General features: G+C 39.7%; 1 protein-coding gene across 2 annotated transcripts in view; it reads left to right on the top strand.

The window, feature by feature from the left end:
* The window catches only part of LOC126188964 (phosphatidylserine synthase 2-like), a 243,146-nt gene that overhangs the window by 31,370 nt on the left and 192,425 nt on the right, over nt 1-19,351 (top strand). For both annotated transcript variants that reach the window (XR_007537887.1, XM_049930723.1), the window contains exon 5: nt 12,555-12,719. Coding sequence is in view for 1 of the 2 variants with exons in the window: in XM_049930723.1 (XP_049786680.1) it covers nt 12,555-12,719 (165 nt within the window). In the remaining variant the exon portion in view is untranslated. The remainder of the gene's footprint in view (nt 1-12,554; nt 12,720-19,351) is intronic.

Genomic DNA, 19,351 nt, shown 5'->3' with positions numbered 1-19,351 from the left:
TTGTCTGTAATTAGAGGAGGTATTTATTTCCATTTTTATATATGGACATCATCAATACATATTTCATTTTACCAGGAAATGTGCCTTCAATCATTGACGGATTGCTTGGTTGACCCCATGGAGGTGCTATCAACCTTCCACCAGAGTTTATTACTTTCTTAGTAACATTTTTGTAACCAAAAGAATTATTCCTTGTTACAGACACAATTATTTCTGTTACTCCCTTAGGGGTTCCATTTATAGTCTTGAGTTATTGGCTCTGGAAACTGTGTGTGCTGAATTAAATTTAACGCACTTGTATTTGGTTAGTTACTAAGAAATAGTGTGAAGAAGTACCATATTTACTCAAATCTTAGCTGCTCTTTTTTTCTGGTTTTTGTAACCAAAAGAACCGCCTGCGGCTTAGAATCGAGTGCAAAGTAAGCGGAAGTTCTGAAAAATGTTGGTAGGTGTCGCCACAACTAACTTCTGCCATCAAATACATGTAGCGCAACACAGGTACACTTTGCCAGCACAAAGATAAATACTGGCACCAAAACCTCTGTGTCAGTAAATAAATTAAAAGAAAAGGTAGAAGAATGTAAACATTATGCCATGTATTCTTTTGTGTTTGCTGCTATCTCATTTAAATCCTGTCTGTCTAATAAACTACAAAACTAGAGTGAGACAACAGCAAACACGGAAGAGTATACGTATCATGTCATGTTTATATTCGTATTATTCTTATGCTGAATAGTGATGCAGTCAGAAATGAAGCACGGCAACTGACTAGATTTTTAAGTATAAGATGACTCTAATTTCTGTGCAGAATGTAATGTACTAAAGAGGCATCTGCAAAGATTTTCAAACAGAGAAAAATTTTCGCTAAACTCTTGTTCAGAACATCTTCTATCATACGCAGTCTATTATTTGGTTCTTGTTGATCATTATCAAAGAAAGCAGCAGTCTCTTGCCATTGTTTCGCTTATGAGACAATTCCTCTCTCTCTTTTTTTATTTTTTATTTATTTTTTTTATTTTTATTGTAAGCTGCGGTAGCGTGCACAAAAGCAAGCCATGCCGCGAGCGGCGACAGGTCATGAACACTCATTATCAGAATGCGACAACTGTCAAGCTTACAACTCGAACCAAACTACTGTAGCTGTATCCTCATCCATTCGACCTCAATTGTGTTTCACGTTACAATGGACCAACTTTGTTTCGATTTGGAGGGCGGTCTAAAACTTTTCTCTTACCTTGAATTTCGAGTCTCAAATTTCAGGAGCGGCTTAGATTCAGGAAAAAATTTTTCCCTTGATTTCGAGTCTCATTTTTCAGGTGCGGCTTAGATTCAAGTGCGGCTTAGATTCTAGTAAATACGGTTGTCATTGAAATTGCTGGCCAGTGACTTCAGTGTGTCAACATTTCCACTGTAGCTATAATTTGGGAACTCAGTTTATCTTTACCTCACTGTTTTGTTTCGACTGTAATTACATTTACTCTATGGCTCAATATTTTCAAAACGAATATTCTAGAAACAACCTAGTGAACAGATTTAAAACATTGAATTAGTCTACTGTTTTGGTCACACTGGATTCTGCCGGCAGTTAAATGTGCAAGTAGCTGTTGACCTGCAGTATTTGGGTGTAGACCATGACACATATGATGCAACTGTTTAAGGGTAAAGAAATCAGTCTCATCAGTGTATAAATGCTCTTCTCCTGTGAGTGACATTCCAGATTTGGCATTAACGTCTTCCATACAACAATTTATCCCAACTGACTTCTTGCTTCTGTGAGGTCTTTTCTTATTGGTGTGCCTGTTCTCGTCATAAGTTGTATTATTGTGGTTGCAGTCCAAACTACTGCTTGCATCCCAACTATAATATGCCACATTTACCCGAGTACAAGATGAGATTTTTTTTTACCAAATTTGTCACTTGAACAATACAGGGCCATGTTACATTAACACATTGAACTGGTGCTGCTGAGGTCAGCATCTCCATCTCCATCATATCCACAAGCCACCTAACGTTGTATGGCAGAGGGTATTTTCAGTACCATCAACTCACTGACTCCCCCTTCCCTGTTTCACTTGCAAATGGTGCATGGGAAGATTGTCAGTAAGCCTTTATAATAGCTCTGATTTCTTGAATTTTCTTGTGGTCATTTTGAGATGTATTTGGAAGCAAGTAATATGTTGTCTGACTCTTCCCAGAAAGTATTCTCTTAAAATTTTAATAGTAAATCTGTCCATGATGCACAATGCCTCTCTTGTAATGTCTGCAACTGGAGTTCATTGAGCACCTCTGTAACACTCGAATGCTGACTAAATAATCCCTGACAAAATGTGCTCCTCTTCATTGGGTGTGTGTGTGTTTTTTTTTTTCTTCCTCTCTCTCTCTCTCTCTCTCTCTCTCTCTCTCTCTCTCTCTCTCTCTTCTATCACTCCTACCAGTAAGAATCTCAGATTGATGAAGAGTACTCAAGAAGCAAACAGAAATTACCTTTAGATCTGTCAGTTTTGTTGCATTACGTTCCGTTACAGTGTGTAACACCAGCTCGGCTGAGCACTAGGACGAACTTGGGAAGGGGAATGGAGAGCAGGCAACAAATTTCATTGTGCTACCAACCATGAGAATCTATACCAAGTACCTTGGCTTTTTATGAATGACTACCATGTTTAAGCTGCAGTTTGCTTGGATCCATTTGTAGTCAGACTTGAATTGCCTTTGAACTTGGACAAATACTCAACAACAGTATACATTTCTACAGGAGCTAAATTAATGCCAACAAAAATATATTCCCTCAGAACACTTGACTCTCCACATCAAATGCCACTAAAGGTGCTACTGTTTTACAACACTGTTGATTTCCAAGGTTGGCTACAATGTTAATAGGAAATGGTAAGAGTTCTGTCAGTTCAGCTCTAGGGAGCCAAGAGGGCAATATATTGTTGTCATTTAGTTTTCTTACGTTGTTGGTGCCATAAGAGATGTAAGTTCTAGCATTTGATAATGCATGCCGATACGATCTTGACTATTGAAATACAGTTGTGATTGTTGGAAAGAAAGCTCTCTGAGTTTTCAGTTCGGTTGAGGCAGACAGTATGACACTAATTTTGAGTTAATGGTGATTCATGGAGGGGAATAACATTTGATGTCACAGATGTAAATATTCATAAGTGGCATCAAATAAGGAATGAATTAGAGTAAGACATTTCTACATGCCAAACTTTCAGGATATCCAAGCAGGAAAAGTTCATGAATTGGAGCAGTAGGTTTTTTTCAGCATATGAAAGAGAAATTCAGTGGAGACTTCCAAATGATTTGAGAAATTAACCAAAGGAAGATGCTGGAGATTAAGAGTAATTTTCTAACAGCATGTATTGTGGGTTTCAAAATTAGTCCTGGGTGGTGTGCGAGGATGATGATGATGAGGGCAACACTTACATTATGTCGCAGAACATCACTATCTCATTGACTTCCCATGGTATTTAGTGCAGTGGCTTGTGTACCAGCATCATGTAATCAATCTTAGGAAACTGCATGATTATTGGGCAGGCAATATGGGCATTGCCAATAAGATGCCTGTTTATTTTGATATGCTGACAAAAGGTACTGTCAGTGCAAAGGGAGTTAAAAGTGTTCTATACGAAGTTCTGGCAATGAAAAGGCTAGAATAACAGTAATGTTAGAGGTGCTGTTAGATGGAAGGTGGCTCCTCCCACACAGGATTCATCTCAGGAAAACCAGATCAAGAGAAAAACTGCTTGCAGGGCTTAATTTAAATGCCAAGAAAAGGGTTGGATGACAAATGATCTAATACTGGATTGGTTTAAGGTTGTTTGGAACAGAATACCAGACTCTTTGCTTAACAAAAGAAAAATTTCAGGAAGTCAAGGCACTGCGTGTCTTACCATGCCAAAGACTACTTAAATGGAAAGTGTGATGATCCTGAAGACAAATAAAAGAGGAGGAAAAATGAGTGAGCATGCTGATTGTATGAGCTACAAAATTGCAGTCTTTGCCCACGTTCACGAATGGTGATTTAATAAAAGAATACCCTGTAGTTGCAGCTGAACATTTATGTTCACTTCCAGTCGAGCACTCTTTGCAGCTTGGAAGAAAGTGTAGAAAATGTGGGTTTGTTATGGAATTTATTAGTTTATGTTCTGTGGCAAAAAAAAAAAAAAAAAATCTTGATTCATAGTCCATCTGAATGGGAAAAATAAAATGATTCCAGTACCCAATCCATGCTGATCAGCAGCTTAAAAGTAATTGGCCTGTAATATGACAGTGAATACAAAGATAGTCCAGAATACTCCAAACATTTCCTCAGGATCGATTTCCTCATTCACATCAGTCTCCACATGGCTCCCCACCCTATTCCATTGACAGTGGAAGGTGTACACTACTTGCTGTTTATAGGCCTGTGCTCACTGCTCACAGAGCATGTTTGCTTTGAAGCTCTGAAGTATACAATGCCCTCATTCCAGGGTTTGGGGAGTTAGAGAAACACTCAATATCCCTGCTGGGCCAGAGGATACTTACAGTCTGGAGCAGAATTTCAAGTGAATCTATTGTGAAAGGATTGAAAAAATGCTTACATACCCAATACTGTAGGTAACTCTAAGGATGATGTACAGTGAGAAGAGTGTCAAGAAGCAAGAAATGGCAGTAGGCTTAAAACCAAAGACAGTGATACCAGTGATGGTGGTGGTTGTTATTATTATTATTATTATTATTATTATTAACAACATATCATCATCAAAAATAGTGATACCACACATGTCTGGCTTAGACAGAAAGTAAAAAAAGAAAGCGAAAATAAAAAATTGATGTACACCATTTCTTTTTGTTTATTTTATTTTCCTTTGTGTTATCAAAATGTAGGCAATCAGTAAGTGGTAAACTTTAGAATGGGTGTAATATTAACTTTTCAAGCAGAGAATTTTTATCAATAAAACAACTTATAATTTTTTATAGTCAAAATATTTTAAAAATAAAAATTTCTCGAGGCATTACGGGTAAAAAGACGGCGGGGGTCGTTTAATGTTTAGGGTAGTCTTACAGCCTGGCAAATACAGTACTTGCCTTTTCTAAGATATTTCACCAAAGAGGCAAAATTACAGGTGACATCATGGAGTCCTGCACTTGGTTTAATAATACTAATTAACTGTTAATCATCATACAGAGATTTTTACCATTTTGACATGTCTCTCCCATGACTACCACCTGTCAGTGAGACCTATTTGGTGTCCTTAACCCTCTTCTTCCTAGACATAACCTACATGTTGCTTCTTATATGGTAACACTATTTGTGAATATGTTATGTTGTGTAAATGCTTTTATCCACAGTCTCCAAAGCACTGAAGTTGTTGGAGATGTCTAGCAATGAGCTAGTGCTGCATCTCCTGTGCCTTTTTACTGTTTTGGTGAACTCCCCTACTACATTCCGACCTTTTGATATGAAACTAACATTACTACTGCTAACTGCAGTTCACAATTCTTTTAATCTTTTCTGTGTTACTTCCAAATTAATATTAGTGGCTCCTTTTTTAGTTTCTTTTGCAATAAACACTTCAAATGACTGGCATCACTCCTCTTGTGCATTGCAGGACATAACCCTGCTTCAAAACAACACTAACATTCCTTGCACTGATTCCCATTCCTGATTATTCTGTGGCAGCTTTCACTTTCACCCTTTCTGGCAGTGAAAAGTTTGCTTCTGTACTCTAGGTTAAATAGATTGCTTAGTTTAGTAGTGGGACTGTGCTTTGTAACATAACTTTAATTTTTAGGGAACCCTACTCAGCTTTTATTGTCGATGAGTAGTATCTCTTCGCTTCAGTTTGCTGCACTTCAAAAATAGATTCTGGATTTCCCATATAATCAGGCAGTTTATGTCATGATTAATCTTCTTCTATAACATGGTGTAGCCACAATTCACAGACCTGTTCTATAATACTTTTATTGCATCACAAGATTATGTCACACACAACTGAGCTCTAAAACAACTGACTTGAAACATGTTACAAAACTTACTGAGTCAGGCTGTTGGCACCAAGGTTTATATATATCCAAACAATGGGAAAATAGTTGATTACGTTGTTTAATGTTGTAATGTTGATGATTTCAATTAAAAGTTGTGCACTGTTAGAGGATAAGTTACAGAATTTAGATTAATAAATGATTGCAAACACTCCGGAATAACAAGCAGATCGAAAGAGTATCATTAAAGCTGCCAAAATACCAGAAAATGTAATTTTACAATATTACATAATTTACAAAATTAAATAACTCTTTAATTACAGAATTGGTTTTATTACTAGCATGTTTCCAGTCTTTTCATTAATCTGATTGGTAATGAAACCAACTATAGAAAATTAACCATAGAGTCAGTTTTCTTGGATACAAAGATCACTAAATGGAAATCCACAGATTTTTTATTAAAAAAACAACTTTTCACTTTATTAACAACTGTTATTATAGGAAAAGTTTTTTATTAATTGGCATTTAGACACACACTTTGTTTGCAGTATGTTTAGTCAATAAAGTCAGAAGAAAAAATCATTCTCCCCCTCCCCCCTTTTTCTAATTTAAATTTTAAAATCTCAAAGGGCTCTATCTACCCATTTAGAATTTGATGAACGTGAAAGTTTTTTTTTCTCCAAGAAGTTATTGGGCTTCTGCCTCCAGACATTTGGGTTAGCAATTGGAAAGCTTTGATGGGGCTTGTCCTTTCAGTAATTATAAAGTTCATCTAATACCTTACCAACAATTAAAATTAAAAGACTTTCACTGGGCACCTGTGCCAAACAGTTGGACACACCCATTGTGCTTCTGCCCACATTAACAATTAACACTGTTACAGCCCTGTAAGATCATTCAATTAGTATTCTGAGAAAGATCACCAAAACTTGATAGCAGCAAGCAACATTTAAGTTAGAAGACATTAAGAACCCTTCATAGAGAACTGTCCGGAAATCAGTGAAAGATAATTTTACAGTTGAAAGGAATTCTCAAAATTTTATTGGGCAACTGCTCAAACCATTACACATGTAAGGTCTTCTGCTCACTGAAGCAGTTAACATAAACAAGGGTTATAGGTTAAAGGAATTGAAATACTAAATTTCTTTGTCCAGATTATAGTAGCAGGCAGTGAAATTTATACACAGAGCTTGTCTATGAGGGCCAACAGCCAAATTGCATCTGTTCTTTAAGTACTTCAAGGCAGAAACTCATAGAAAATAACTATAATCAGAGTAGCTTATGAAAATCTCATGTAAAAAAAACAGAACTTGTGAAAAAATCACAGCATCAATAAAACAGCTACATAAAATTTAATATCAGAAGTACAGATTGAGTGAGCATGACACTATTCCTTGTCTCCAACATTGGCTCAGTTGCACTGGCTTATTGTTGATATTTTTATTTTTCATTGTCGTTGGTGCCACACACCAGCCCCTTTACACTCTGCACTAGTAATGCTAGAGAACAAAGTAATAAATTGGTGTCTAAAACAGACAGAGAGCCAGATTAGTTTACACTTATGGCAGGCACATCCAGCTTATATAATCTCTGAACCTTATACTTACACTAATAGCAACTACCATAGACTGACTAGGGCCACTAGAAAAACATCTTGCTTCAATACATTGTTACACTAGGAGCTGAGCTTACAGGTCAGTGCTAAGCAGTGCACAAGTGAGGCCAAAACAGACTTTATTCTACCCATTGGAATTACAACCTGGATAGTATAAGGTGAATGTCACTGACACCATAGAACACAATTCATAGCTTTGCAGAAAACAGGACTGCTAGACAATGCACAAGAGCTGCTCACCGTTCATTCCACTGCAGTCACACAAGGTCAGAGGAAAGTCTCAGTGTTAAAATAGCATGCACATCTCATGCCACATGTAGTGGACCAAAGCAGTGATACACACTATCGCTCTCCTGCTCCCCAATATACAGTCCAGTCAGTCAGTCAGTCCAGTCACAGCAGAGAATGGCCTCTCACTTCTGCACTACAACACCATCTCTCTGACCTCACGGCAGGTGGACACAAAACTGAAGTCATCACTTTAACAACCATTTTTTCCCACACTGCCCATCCCCTAGACCAGGACTGCAATTAATATCTCTGTGCTAGATTTGCAGTTGTGGAGAAGAATCAATACACGTGTCAAATAATAACAGATATGTTTTTCTATAACAGTTTTATAAGTGTGAGTTTTACTGTGTGTTTACGCTCATTGAGTACCTGTTTGAATAAGAACTATATTTCATAACAGTTTCACTATAGTTCATCATAACTGTGTTCAAAGTACCATAATTTCCTCAGTTTAACCAATTAATAACATTACAGCTTGTGCTCATTAAGATTGGTTACATCGCATGTAAATTTTGAAGTGGTATCGAATGATTCAGTTGGCTAGGAATCGTAGCTTTCATTAAAAGTCAGTCTGTTCCTTTACTTTACAGCTTGTTGTGTATGAATCGAGAGACAATTGGCCACATTCCGCAAATTGGTAGAAGCTGTGTTCGCCACTGTTGAAAAGCTTGAGGCTGCGGTCGAGGGTAGCAGGAACAAAAGGGACCTGTGAGATGTTGACTGTGGCACCATGGATGCCTTCGGCATAGCCTGTGAACACCAATGCTGCTGCATCTTCTTATTTGCTTATATAATCAATTCTAATTCCATCTCCCTGTTTCCTGTGTTTATTACATAATTGAAATCAGATTTGGTGCCTCTGTGTGCCTCATTTATCAATTTATTGTGCTTCCTCTTCCCCCACATATGTTGGATTGGTATTGCATTCTACTGTGGTGGTAGACAACAGGAACTGCTGGCCTGTGTTGAGATACATTAGTGGTGATAAGATACATTAGCATTGAAGTAATGATGTTTAATCTCACTGAATAGTTCGGATATTGACAAGAAATTAGCTCTCCCTCCCTCTCCCCCCTCCCTCTCCCCCCTCCCTATCCCCCCTCCCTCTCCCCCCTCCCTCTCCCCCCTCCCTCTCCCCCCTCCCTCTCCCCTCTCCCTCTCCCCCTCCCTCTCCCCCCTCCCTCTCCCCTCTCCCTCTCCCCCTCCCTCTCCCCCCTCCCTCTCCCCTCTCCCTCTCCCCCCTACACCTCCCTCTCCCTGTGTGTGTGTGTGTGTGTGTGTGTTTATCACATAGTGGTAGTATGGCTACCTTTTTAGTAAAATGGCAGAAGTTATAAATAGTCTGAACAACAAAAATTTACATGAACACAAATATCAGATGAAACTGAGTAGCACTTGCACAGACTACAAACAGTATAGATGACACAAACTGCAGTGCAGTCCACATGTGTAGTGATACTCTTATCCAAACCTAAACAAATTAATATTTGAATTCCTTGTGGTAGCATATTAGGACCAATACTGTTCCTGATAAACATCAGTGATTTTCCTCTTAGTATTAGTCATTGGAAAAAAATCTGTATGCTGATGACAGCAACATTGCAGTCACTGAATCGAAAACAAGAGAACTCCATTCAGAGGAAGCAAATGAAATCCTCAAGGAAGTTGACAATAGATCGATGTGCAGTAAAGTTATGTTAAATGTAAATAAAACAAATGCTGTGAATTTTAGTTCGAAGAGAGAGAAATGACAATGTTATATTAAATATAGATGTTACCTCTGTTGACTGCATAACACACAAAATTTTGAGGTATTAATATTGATTCTCAGTTGAAGTGGTGTGAATAAACAAAGATACTTCCAAACAGAATTTCATCAGAATTTTGTGCACTTAGAGTTGTGTCATCGGTATGTAATAGCCAGTGCCTTTTAGTTACATACTACTCATTTCTTAGCTATAGGCTCTTTTCTGGGGAACAACTACATAAAAAGGCATGGAGATTTTATAATCCTAAGTACAGAAAGCTGAAACCAGAAACTGAGAGAAGCAAGATTTTTGGAGTGAACCTAAGTATATACTGAAAGGCTAGGCTAATCAGAAATGGAGGTGATGCATTTGTTGCAGTAGCAGAGGCATGCAGCACATTCTGCTAGCCTGTACTAGAGTCGCAGACTCGCTAGCTCATGTAGCTCATGCAGACTCTGTCCAGTCTGGTATTGCCGGGTCCCACTCTACTTGGGCTGGCCCACTGGGCTGTGAACAGTTGGCATTCATTTTAACTGCTGCAATTCATGTCACATGGCTCTGCACAGTAGAGAAGAAGCTTTAATCCACTGAGATAAAAATTGAAGCTTTTGGGCAAGAGTGGGCATAATATTGTAATTGGATGTTTCTATGGACCATCAGCCTTCATCCCCAGTCATAGCTGAAAACTTTCAAGAAATCCTAAGTTTGCTAGTGTGAATGTTCCCCAGTCATACTCTCATCATCAAAAAAATCAACCAGCAATTAAAGGGGATAATCAAAATTTTGAAAGCGGTGGGTGTGACAAAGACATCCTGTAAAACAATAATAAACGCCTCCTCTGAAAAGTACCTAGAACAGATTGTTCAGAATCCATCTCATGATGGAAGTATATTGGATCTAACAGCGACAAGTAGATCTGATGACTTCTTAGGGGATGTCCATACTGGAAGCAGTATCAGTGACCATGAGGCACGTGTAGAAACAATGATTACTAAAGAACAAAGCACAGTTGAAACAAGTAGGAATATTTACATGTTCAGGAAATTAGATGAAGAGATAATTATGATGTACCTTGTAGAATAACTCAAAACATCTACTTCTGAAGCATGTAGAAGAGCTGTGGCTCAAGTTTAAAAGAATAGTTGATTCTCTAGAGCAATTCATGATGGGAGGGACAATCTGTGGTATCCAGTCACAGTAAAGAAACTTCTGAGGAAATAGCACAGCGACTATTCACAATTAGTGAAAACAAAGCAAAGGGGTGTGGATGGGGAGATGCTGAATGAAACAAGTGGCAAAAAAGTGTTTTCTTCTTGTAATAATACTTCACTAAGTAACCACAGTGAAACCAACAGAAATTATTACTCCTATTTATTTATTATTCTGTAAATTTCACAGTTCGTCCATTATTGTTTTAATTTTTATGTGAGATGACATTCAACATGGTTGTACATAAATTAAAAAAAAATGTTTTCAGAAATGTTAATGTTGATAAAACTAATTTTATGGCTCTTTTTATCATTCTATACTGAAGAGCCAAAAAAACTGTTACACTTGGCTATATCATGTAGGGCCCCCACAGGCATGCAGATGTGCCACAACACGATGTGGCAAGGGCTCAACTAATGTCTGCAGTAGTGTTGGAGGGGACTGACACCATGAACCCTGCAGGGCTATCTATAAATCCATAAGAATAGGAGGGGGTGGAGATTCTTCTGAACAGCACGTTGCAGGGCATCCCAGATATGTTCATATCGGGGGAGTTTGGTGGTCAGCGGAAGTGTTTAAACTCGAAAGAGTGTTCCTGGAGCTACTCTGTAGCAATTCTGTATATGTGGAGGATCACATTGTCCTGCTGGAATTGCCCAAGTCGGTCAAAATGCACAATGGATGTGAATGGATGCAGGTGATCAGACAGGATGCTTACGTACGTGTCACCTGTCGGAGTCATATCTAGACATATCATAGGTCCTACATCACTCCAACTGCATATGCCCTATACCATTACAGAGCCTCCATCAGCATGAACAGTCCCCTGCTGACATGCAGGGTCCATTGATTCATGAGGTTGTCTCCATATCCGTATGTGTCCATCTGCTCAATACAATTTGAAATGAGACTCATCTGACCAGGCAACATGTTTCCAGTCATCAACAGTCCAGTGTTGGTGTTGATGGGTACAGGTGAGGTGTAAAGCTTTGTATCATGTAGTCATCAATGGTACATGAGTGGGCCTTCAGCTCCGAAAGTCCATATCGATGATGTTTAGTTGAATGGTTTGCACACTGACATTTGTTGAGGGCCCAGGATTGAAATACGCAGCAATTTGCAGAAGGGTTTGCACTTCTGTCACTTTTAACAATTTTCTTCAGTCGTCCTAGGTCCCATTCTTGCAGGATCTTTTTCCGGCCGCTGTGATGTTGAAGATTTGATGTTTTCCCGGATTCCTGGTATTCATGGTACACTTGTGAACTGGTCGTACCAGAAAATTCCCACTTCATTGCTACCTCGGAGATGCTGTGTCCCATCTCTCATGCGCAGACTATAACACCACGTTCAAACTCACTTAACTCTTGATAACCTGCCATTGCAGCAGCAGTAACTGATCTAACAACTGTGCCAGGCACTTGTCTTATATAGGCATGCCAACCACAGTGCTGTATTCTGCCTGTTTACATATCTCTGTATTTGAATATGCGTTCCTATACCAGTTTCTTTGGCACTTCAGTGTAGAAGGCGCAGGTGACTTGTCTTTGTGGAAATTATTCTTATTTCTAACCAAGTGGTGAAACATAACTCAGGATTTAATCATTTCAAACAGTACTGCACAGTGTACATGATTATCACTGATTTTAACACATTAATAAAATTTTATTTGTCTCCTTCTTAGTTTGTGGAAGTAGTGATAAAATATTTTTTATTCTTTTCAGGAAAAACTTGATATATTTGTTCCTACTCATTTTATTGGCTGGTGGCTGAAGACATTGGTTCTCAGAGATTGGTGGCTATGTACCGTTTTGTCTGTCATGTTTGAGCTTCTTGAATACACTTTGGAACACCAGCTGCCAAACTTCAGTGAATGCTGGTGGGATCATGTAAGTAGAAATATCTTGATAACATGGCATACAAGATAGAGGTTGTTATCTGCTAAGACTACACAAGTGTTTATGAAAATATTAACTCCCATAAAGAACTGCATGGGTGAAACCAAACTCAGAAGATGCATATGACGAATAAGTGACTAAGATTTCAGAAAGATGTCATATACACAGCCATCTTGTTTACATCCCCTAGGGAACCATCCAACACTGACACACTGTGGTGTGTGTGGACCTGTCTGCATTGGCAATTTTGCAACAAATGCATTTTACTTAGACCATTGGAACACACGACGTAACAATAGCATTGACTACTATTGTCCAGAAAATGTAAATGCTTTAGAAAGTAGCCATTGTTGCTATGCTGAAAAGCAGAATATGGTGTTTTTGGGCAAGTTCATCTGCATACTGTCTGATAGTGCAGGCCACATATGTCTTAGACTCTATCATGCTGTCTGCAATCTCACATGTTGCATAGTTGAGGTGCAAAGCAGATAAATTTCAATTGTGATGGTACTTCACTGTATACAACATGCAATTTTATCACCTACTAATTGTGAATAATATGAATAGTGACCACTGTGCCAGGGTAACATAGAGCCTAAGTCTTTGCTATTCATTATGGGAACTCTACATACCATTTTCATAAGAGTAATATTTGGACACATGTGACAAGCAATATGTTAACATCTTTCAATGAATGGTAGGTACTATTGCATCCCTGGGCTACACATCCAGATGACATCACACACAACAAATATGTCGATGATACGGTTATTTGGAAATTTATTTCCGTGACCTTGCCAAGGCCTCCAGTTGTGTTGCTCATAAAATTGTACCTAGGGAATTAAAATCTAATGGTGTTAAATGCATCACCTTGCATGAATAGTCATACCTTATCAACAGAAATCAGAGGGTGACCTTAACAAATGATAAAACAGGAATAAAACGTTCAGAGTAGGGATACATTAATTGTATCCCACAATGTTCAGTACTTTATCTTCCTGTTCTTGAGCTACACAAATGATTTGTCAAGGATAATAACAGTCATATTTGCTCATGATACAAGTGTACTAATAAAGGTTCACAACACATCAGTACCACACATGGCCAGGAGAATAATGCAGCAAGCCTCAAACTGGGTCATAGAAAACAGACTTCACTCTTCATTAAGCAGGTAATTGTCATCATTTCATCTTCTACGGTTTCTAGGTGAATAGATGTGATGAGGATGGAATGTAAGGAGTGAATGGGAAGTGGCCAGAAGAAATGTAAGAAACATTTAAAATAGAGGTGAAGACTGGGTCAGAGTAATGGCAGGGAGATATTGGGAAGACTGGAGAACATGGAGAGGCTTGTGTTCCAAGCAGATGCTACCAGCAGTGGGAAACTGTTCACAGATTATTACATTATGAAATTTCAGCCAAATAAAAATTATAAGTGGCACCCAAATAAAAATGAGGGAGGTGGAAAAAAGGTAAGTTATTTAATATTTCAAAAGTAATCACCTTAACTGTTAATACATTTGTCCCACTGTGAGACGAGGTGATCAGTGCCTTCATGTAAAAGTATTTGCAGTTCCCTATAGAACTGTGATTGCGCCCAGGCATGCACCTCTTCACCCAAAGCAAATTGACAGTCACGAATGTCTTTCTTCAGGGCTCTAAAAGTATGGAAGTCACATACAGAGGGATCAAGGCTGTATGGAGTATTTGTAAGGGCTTCCCAGCAAAACTTCTGCAGCATAGTCGAAACAACCTTGACAACAGATTGTTGCAGTCCATCAACATTGATGGGTCATTTGGACTTGATGGTGAGCTTCAATTTTTGCAAAGCTTTCACATATCGTGATGTGTCGATTGTGGCACTGTGTTCGAGAAAGTCGGTGAGCAGCAGGCCCTTGCAGTCAAAGGAAAAGGTAATCGTGACTTTCCTGGAGCTGGTGTGCTTGTTGTTTAGACTACACTACAGTAGATTTGCTGGAAGGTCCTTACACAGCTTTCAGGCAATCTCAATCTCTCACCATGAGATTTCCATATTTTTGGAGCCCTGAGGAAAGACATTAATGGCTGTTGATTTGCTTCAGATGAAGGGTTGCACACCTGGGTAGAACCATAGATCCATAGGCAATCGCAAACTTTTTTCCATGAAGGCATTGATGATATTGTCTCACAGTGGGATAAATGTAACTAACGTTTATGGCAATTATTTTTGAAATAATAAATAGTTTACTTACTTTCTTGTCATCTCTTTCGTTTCCCGTTGATTGCCTCTTACACTTGGATGACAGAAGTAGAGAGAAGTGGACACCCTCTAAATGAAACTGCATGTTTGAAATTTCTGGGCTTCCAGATGGATAGCAAACTGAGGTGGCAGTAGCACATGGCAAAATTAACAAAAAACTTAGTGTTGCCCATTCTGTTCTTCAAAATCTTTCTCAATGCATTGACCTGTGGGTGATAGTGTTAATTTTCTTTCACTCAGTACTGCTTTTTGGAGCAAGGCAATTATTTAATCTGCAGAAGCATGCACTAAGAATACTGTGTAATGTTGATAATCGAACATCTTGCAAAGCCTCTTCAGGGTCTTTGAAATCCTTTCACTCTAATGCCAATATATTCACTCCCTAATGGTATTTGAGATAAATAACAGTGAATGTTGGATTAACAATAAGTAAAAATAATTTTCGTGTAGAGTATGCAACCCTGCCAAGAGTTAAGAATGTACACTGCCAGAGAAAGAATCATCACCCTCAAGGACTGTGTTCAGTGGCACCAGGCTATAGTATGTTCATGCTGAAGGGTAGTATTGTTAGTGATTCATTTGTCATGGTCATCGGTGATCAGATGACACTCAGGAGGCCTGCATGTGTGTCCTCTGTTTTGACTCTGTAGGCAGTAACTGTGCTGAGTTGAGATACGGAGTGTGTGCAACATTCAATTTAGGTTACAACCATGTCCCACTGACGAGTATGTACACCTTTCGACCAGCTTCAGCCATTTGAACAGGAAGCTGGATAGACATATCAACAGATTGTTCCACATGTCGGACACAATGTACTGGTGGTGTGTTGCTGCTTCCAACAGTGGCCTGTGGAACATCCCACACTTGTAGACCAGGTTCTGGATGTCCACGTAGTGCAGACATACGTCAAGCTCGACACATTGTGTGAGCAGTGGTGGCCGAGTAATCATCATCTAGGAACCAAATCCAGGCACATATTGCACCTGCTGTGGTATAGGGACCATTGAAACCGTTTGCTTGCAACAGGGTTAAGATAATGTGTGGCTACGGCCAGGCTACTACTGACATCACGACACGGCTAAGCATGGTTACTCTGGAGCTGTTGACTGGAGAGTGGTAGTGATGAGAGTAGATTCTGTTTTTATGCGAGTAATGGACATACACATGTATGGTGCAGACCTGTTGAGCTGCCTATTCTAGAGTGCATTTGCCCACGACACACAGGCCCTGTCACAGTCATCATGGTATGGGATGCCATCAGTTACAGCTTGCTGTCATATTTGGCATTTCTGCCGGGTGAAGTTACCAGTGCTCACTACATTGCACAGGCTGATATCCCTGTGCTACTGCCATTTCTTTGACAGGAAGATGTGCTTTTTCAGCAGGTCAGTGCATGCACGCACATGGCTGCAGCAGTGTAACATTCTTTATGTGGTCAACAAAAACTGCCCTATCCAACAAGATCACCAGATGTCTCGACTGTGGGACACGATGAAGTGGGAAGTTCCTCGTTATCCAGGGTCTGCAAGAACCATCACCAAATTACAAGAAAAGGTGCAAGATCCTTATGACACTCTGTTGTGAGGTGCCATTCAGCACCTTTATGATTGTTTGCGTGCAAGAATAGACACATACATTCGTGAGAGGGATGGGTACACTCTGCATTCATGCAACTTTTTAGGCTCCCTTTACTCTGATGTATGTGTTTCATTTGGTCTGAATTTGTTGTCATATACTCCTACAGTGATGAACCACCTGTCACTTCACATGTAAGTGATATGACCTTATCCTTGGGGGTGTTGCTCCTCTTCTCTTCTGCCCTCAGTGTATTTCTGTATTCTTGTGCAAAATTGGTTGTAAGAGTTGTCTAACAGGAAACTGAAAAACTCAAATATTTAAAAATGAAGTAAAAGAGCCACTACTCCTATAATTTATCAGAATATTTTCACTAGAGGGCGTAATTTTTGGTAAGCATTAATGTTCATTTTAAACAGGTTTTCACTTCGTGGTATATAGCTGGTAGTTTGTGTGTAGTTACGTAAATGCTTAGTATAAGGTGTAATATAAAATCACAAGCAGAGCAGTGGAAAAGTAGCATGAGTGCTTTTTTTTATCCTTCTAATACATACAGGGTGAGGCAGCTAAGACAAGTCAACCAAAATATATCTTGAATGAGTGTATGTACTGAAGTATAGCTTTTGGCAACTTCTGGTGCATAATTTGGCAAATCTTCTGACATACATAAAATTTTTTAATGTTTACATCTGCCATATCATGAAACAGAGTGATTTCATTATTTTTATTTCATTTTCAAATTGAACTATGTACTTTCTTTGTGGCATTTGAAAGAGCTTTCAAATTAGATTTCGATAGCATAATGTGTGGCACTTGATCTGACATTAACAAGATAATAATGCAGCAAACCACTGTCATGCTATTAGGAGAGCACTGACAAACATCTGCCCTACCATTACCAAATGTATAAAAACACATGGTTTGGGTACTGTTCATGTGTTTATGATTACAACTAGTTCTGCCCCACAGTGTTACCTATGGTTAAACAGTCTTATATTTAAAAAATGCCCAGATGTGTATTTATTCCAATCTTATATTAGTGCATCTCCTACCCCTCTCTCTGCCCAACTCCTCCTCCCCATTTTCCCTGTCCATCTCATCATCTCCTCATTCCCCCTGCTCTCTCCCCATTGTCTCCCCGCCTCTGTAGTGGGATGGTGGTTCTTACCCACAGTATTTCTCTCCAGATCGTAACTAATATGTATAGTTACAGGATTTAGGATAAGCTTTTTTCCCCATGACTTTGTTCACATATGCACATGTCAGATATATTTCACATGTATTTAATATATTTCACATGTGTTTGTACACATTTCACTTGTATCTGTAGTGAATTTTGCCCTGCAGTTTCATTTTCATGCAGCTCAATGTTTATGACATCATATCTCCTGAACTCCATGTCACTCAATGATATATTTTTGTTGTTACATTCAGCAACATATGTGGATACTGTCTGCGATGTGTGTGGGAATACAGTTTGTAGTAAAGAAGTAATAAATTAGAACATCACATTTCAAGTGGCCCCCTGCGGGTCGGGGGTTAGAATAGGCCCGAGGTATTCCTGCCTATCGTAAGAGGTGACTAAAAGGAGTCTCACACCTTTCGGCCTTTATGTGACGGTCTCCTGTAGGGTTTGACCTCCATTATCAAAACTTTCCTGAAGAGCGAGCCAATTGGGGAAGGGAGTCTTACATGGTGCATCGTGTCCATCGTACATCGAGATCTTTAGCCCAATTTCTCATCGTGGCATTGCAGTCCCACTCATCCTCCATCTCTTGAGCATGGACACCTTCCTGGGTGCATTCTCCTCCACCCATTATGCAGTGTCGTTTTCTGCACTGATGAGGACCATGGAATTCTTTGCACCTCATATCCAGCACAGTAGCCAGTCCGTAGTGGTGAGGCTGCCATTTACCCTGTGGGTTGTAGCCCCCTGACAACACAGGGATCGCTCTGCTGATGCCTGTGCCGTTAACTCCTCATGTATGCTATAGAGTAGATGCCCATCTCCCTGGGGCATCAGGACTCACGGCCATCCTGCCAGGTGGCCCCTGCTGAGGCTGGGTGGTGCCCATGGGGAGGGCCCCCTGGTCAAAGTGGGTGGCATCAGGGCGGATGACACAGCATCCTTCCCTGGAGCACCTCATAGCCTTTGAATGGCTCTGTGCCCGCATTTGACGAAGCAGAAGTGTTGGGATAGATATGTCTTGACCATTGGGTGCCATTCGTAACCTTCCCAAGTCTGGGCAAAGATCAGATGTGTTTTGAGGTACCAGACCCCAACAGGTGTTCCCAGTGTTAACATAAATGGCGTGTTATCTACTGACACAAACGCGATAGCCGATCACTTTGCTCAGCACTGTGCTCGAGCCTCTGCATCGGAGATTTATCCCCCCAGCCTTTCACACTCTCAAACGGAGGCTGGAAGGGAAAGTCCTCTCGTTTACTACATGCCATAGTGAATCCTATAACGTCCCATTTACTGAGTGGGAGCTCCTCAGTGCCCTTGCACATTGCCCTCACACAGCTCCTGGGCCAGATCGGGTCCACAGTCAGATGGTTAAACATCTCTCAGCTGACTACAAGTAACATCTCCTCGTCATCTTCAACTGGATCTGGTGCAATGGCGTTTTTCCATCACAATGGCAGGAGAGCAGCATCATTCCGCTGCTCAAACCCGGTAAAAACCCATATGGATAGCAATCGGCCCATCAGCCTCACCAACGTTCTTTGTAAGCTGCTGGAATGTATGGTGTGTTGGCAGTTGAGTTGGGTCCTGGAATCACGTGGCGTACTGGCTCCATGTCAGG

This window comes from Schistocerca cancellata, chromosome 5 (genome assembly GCF_023864275.1).
Source record: "Schistocerca cancellata isolate TAMUIC-IGC-003103 chromosome 5, iqSchCanc2.1, whole genome shotgun sequence".
Taxonomy (NCBI): Eukaryota; Metazoa; Arthropoda; class Insecta; order Orthoptera; family Acrididae; genus Schistocerca; species Schistocerca cancellata.
Note: the sequence above shows the minus strand (reverse complement) of the source record. Positions and strands in the feature narration are given on the sequence as shown.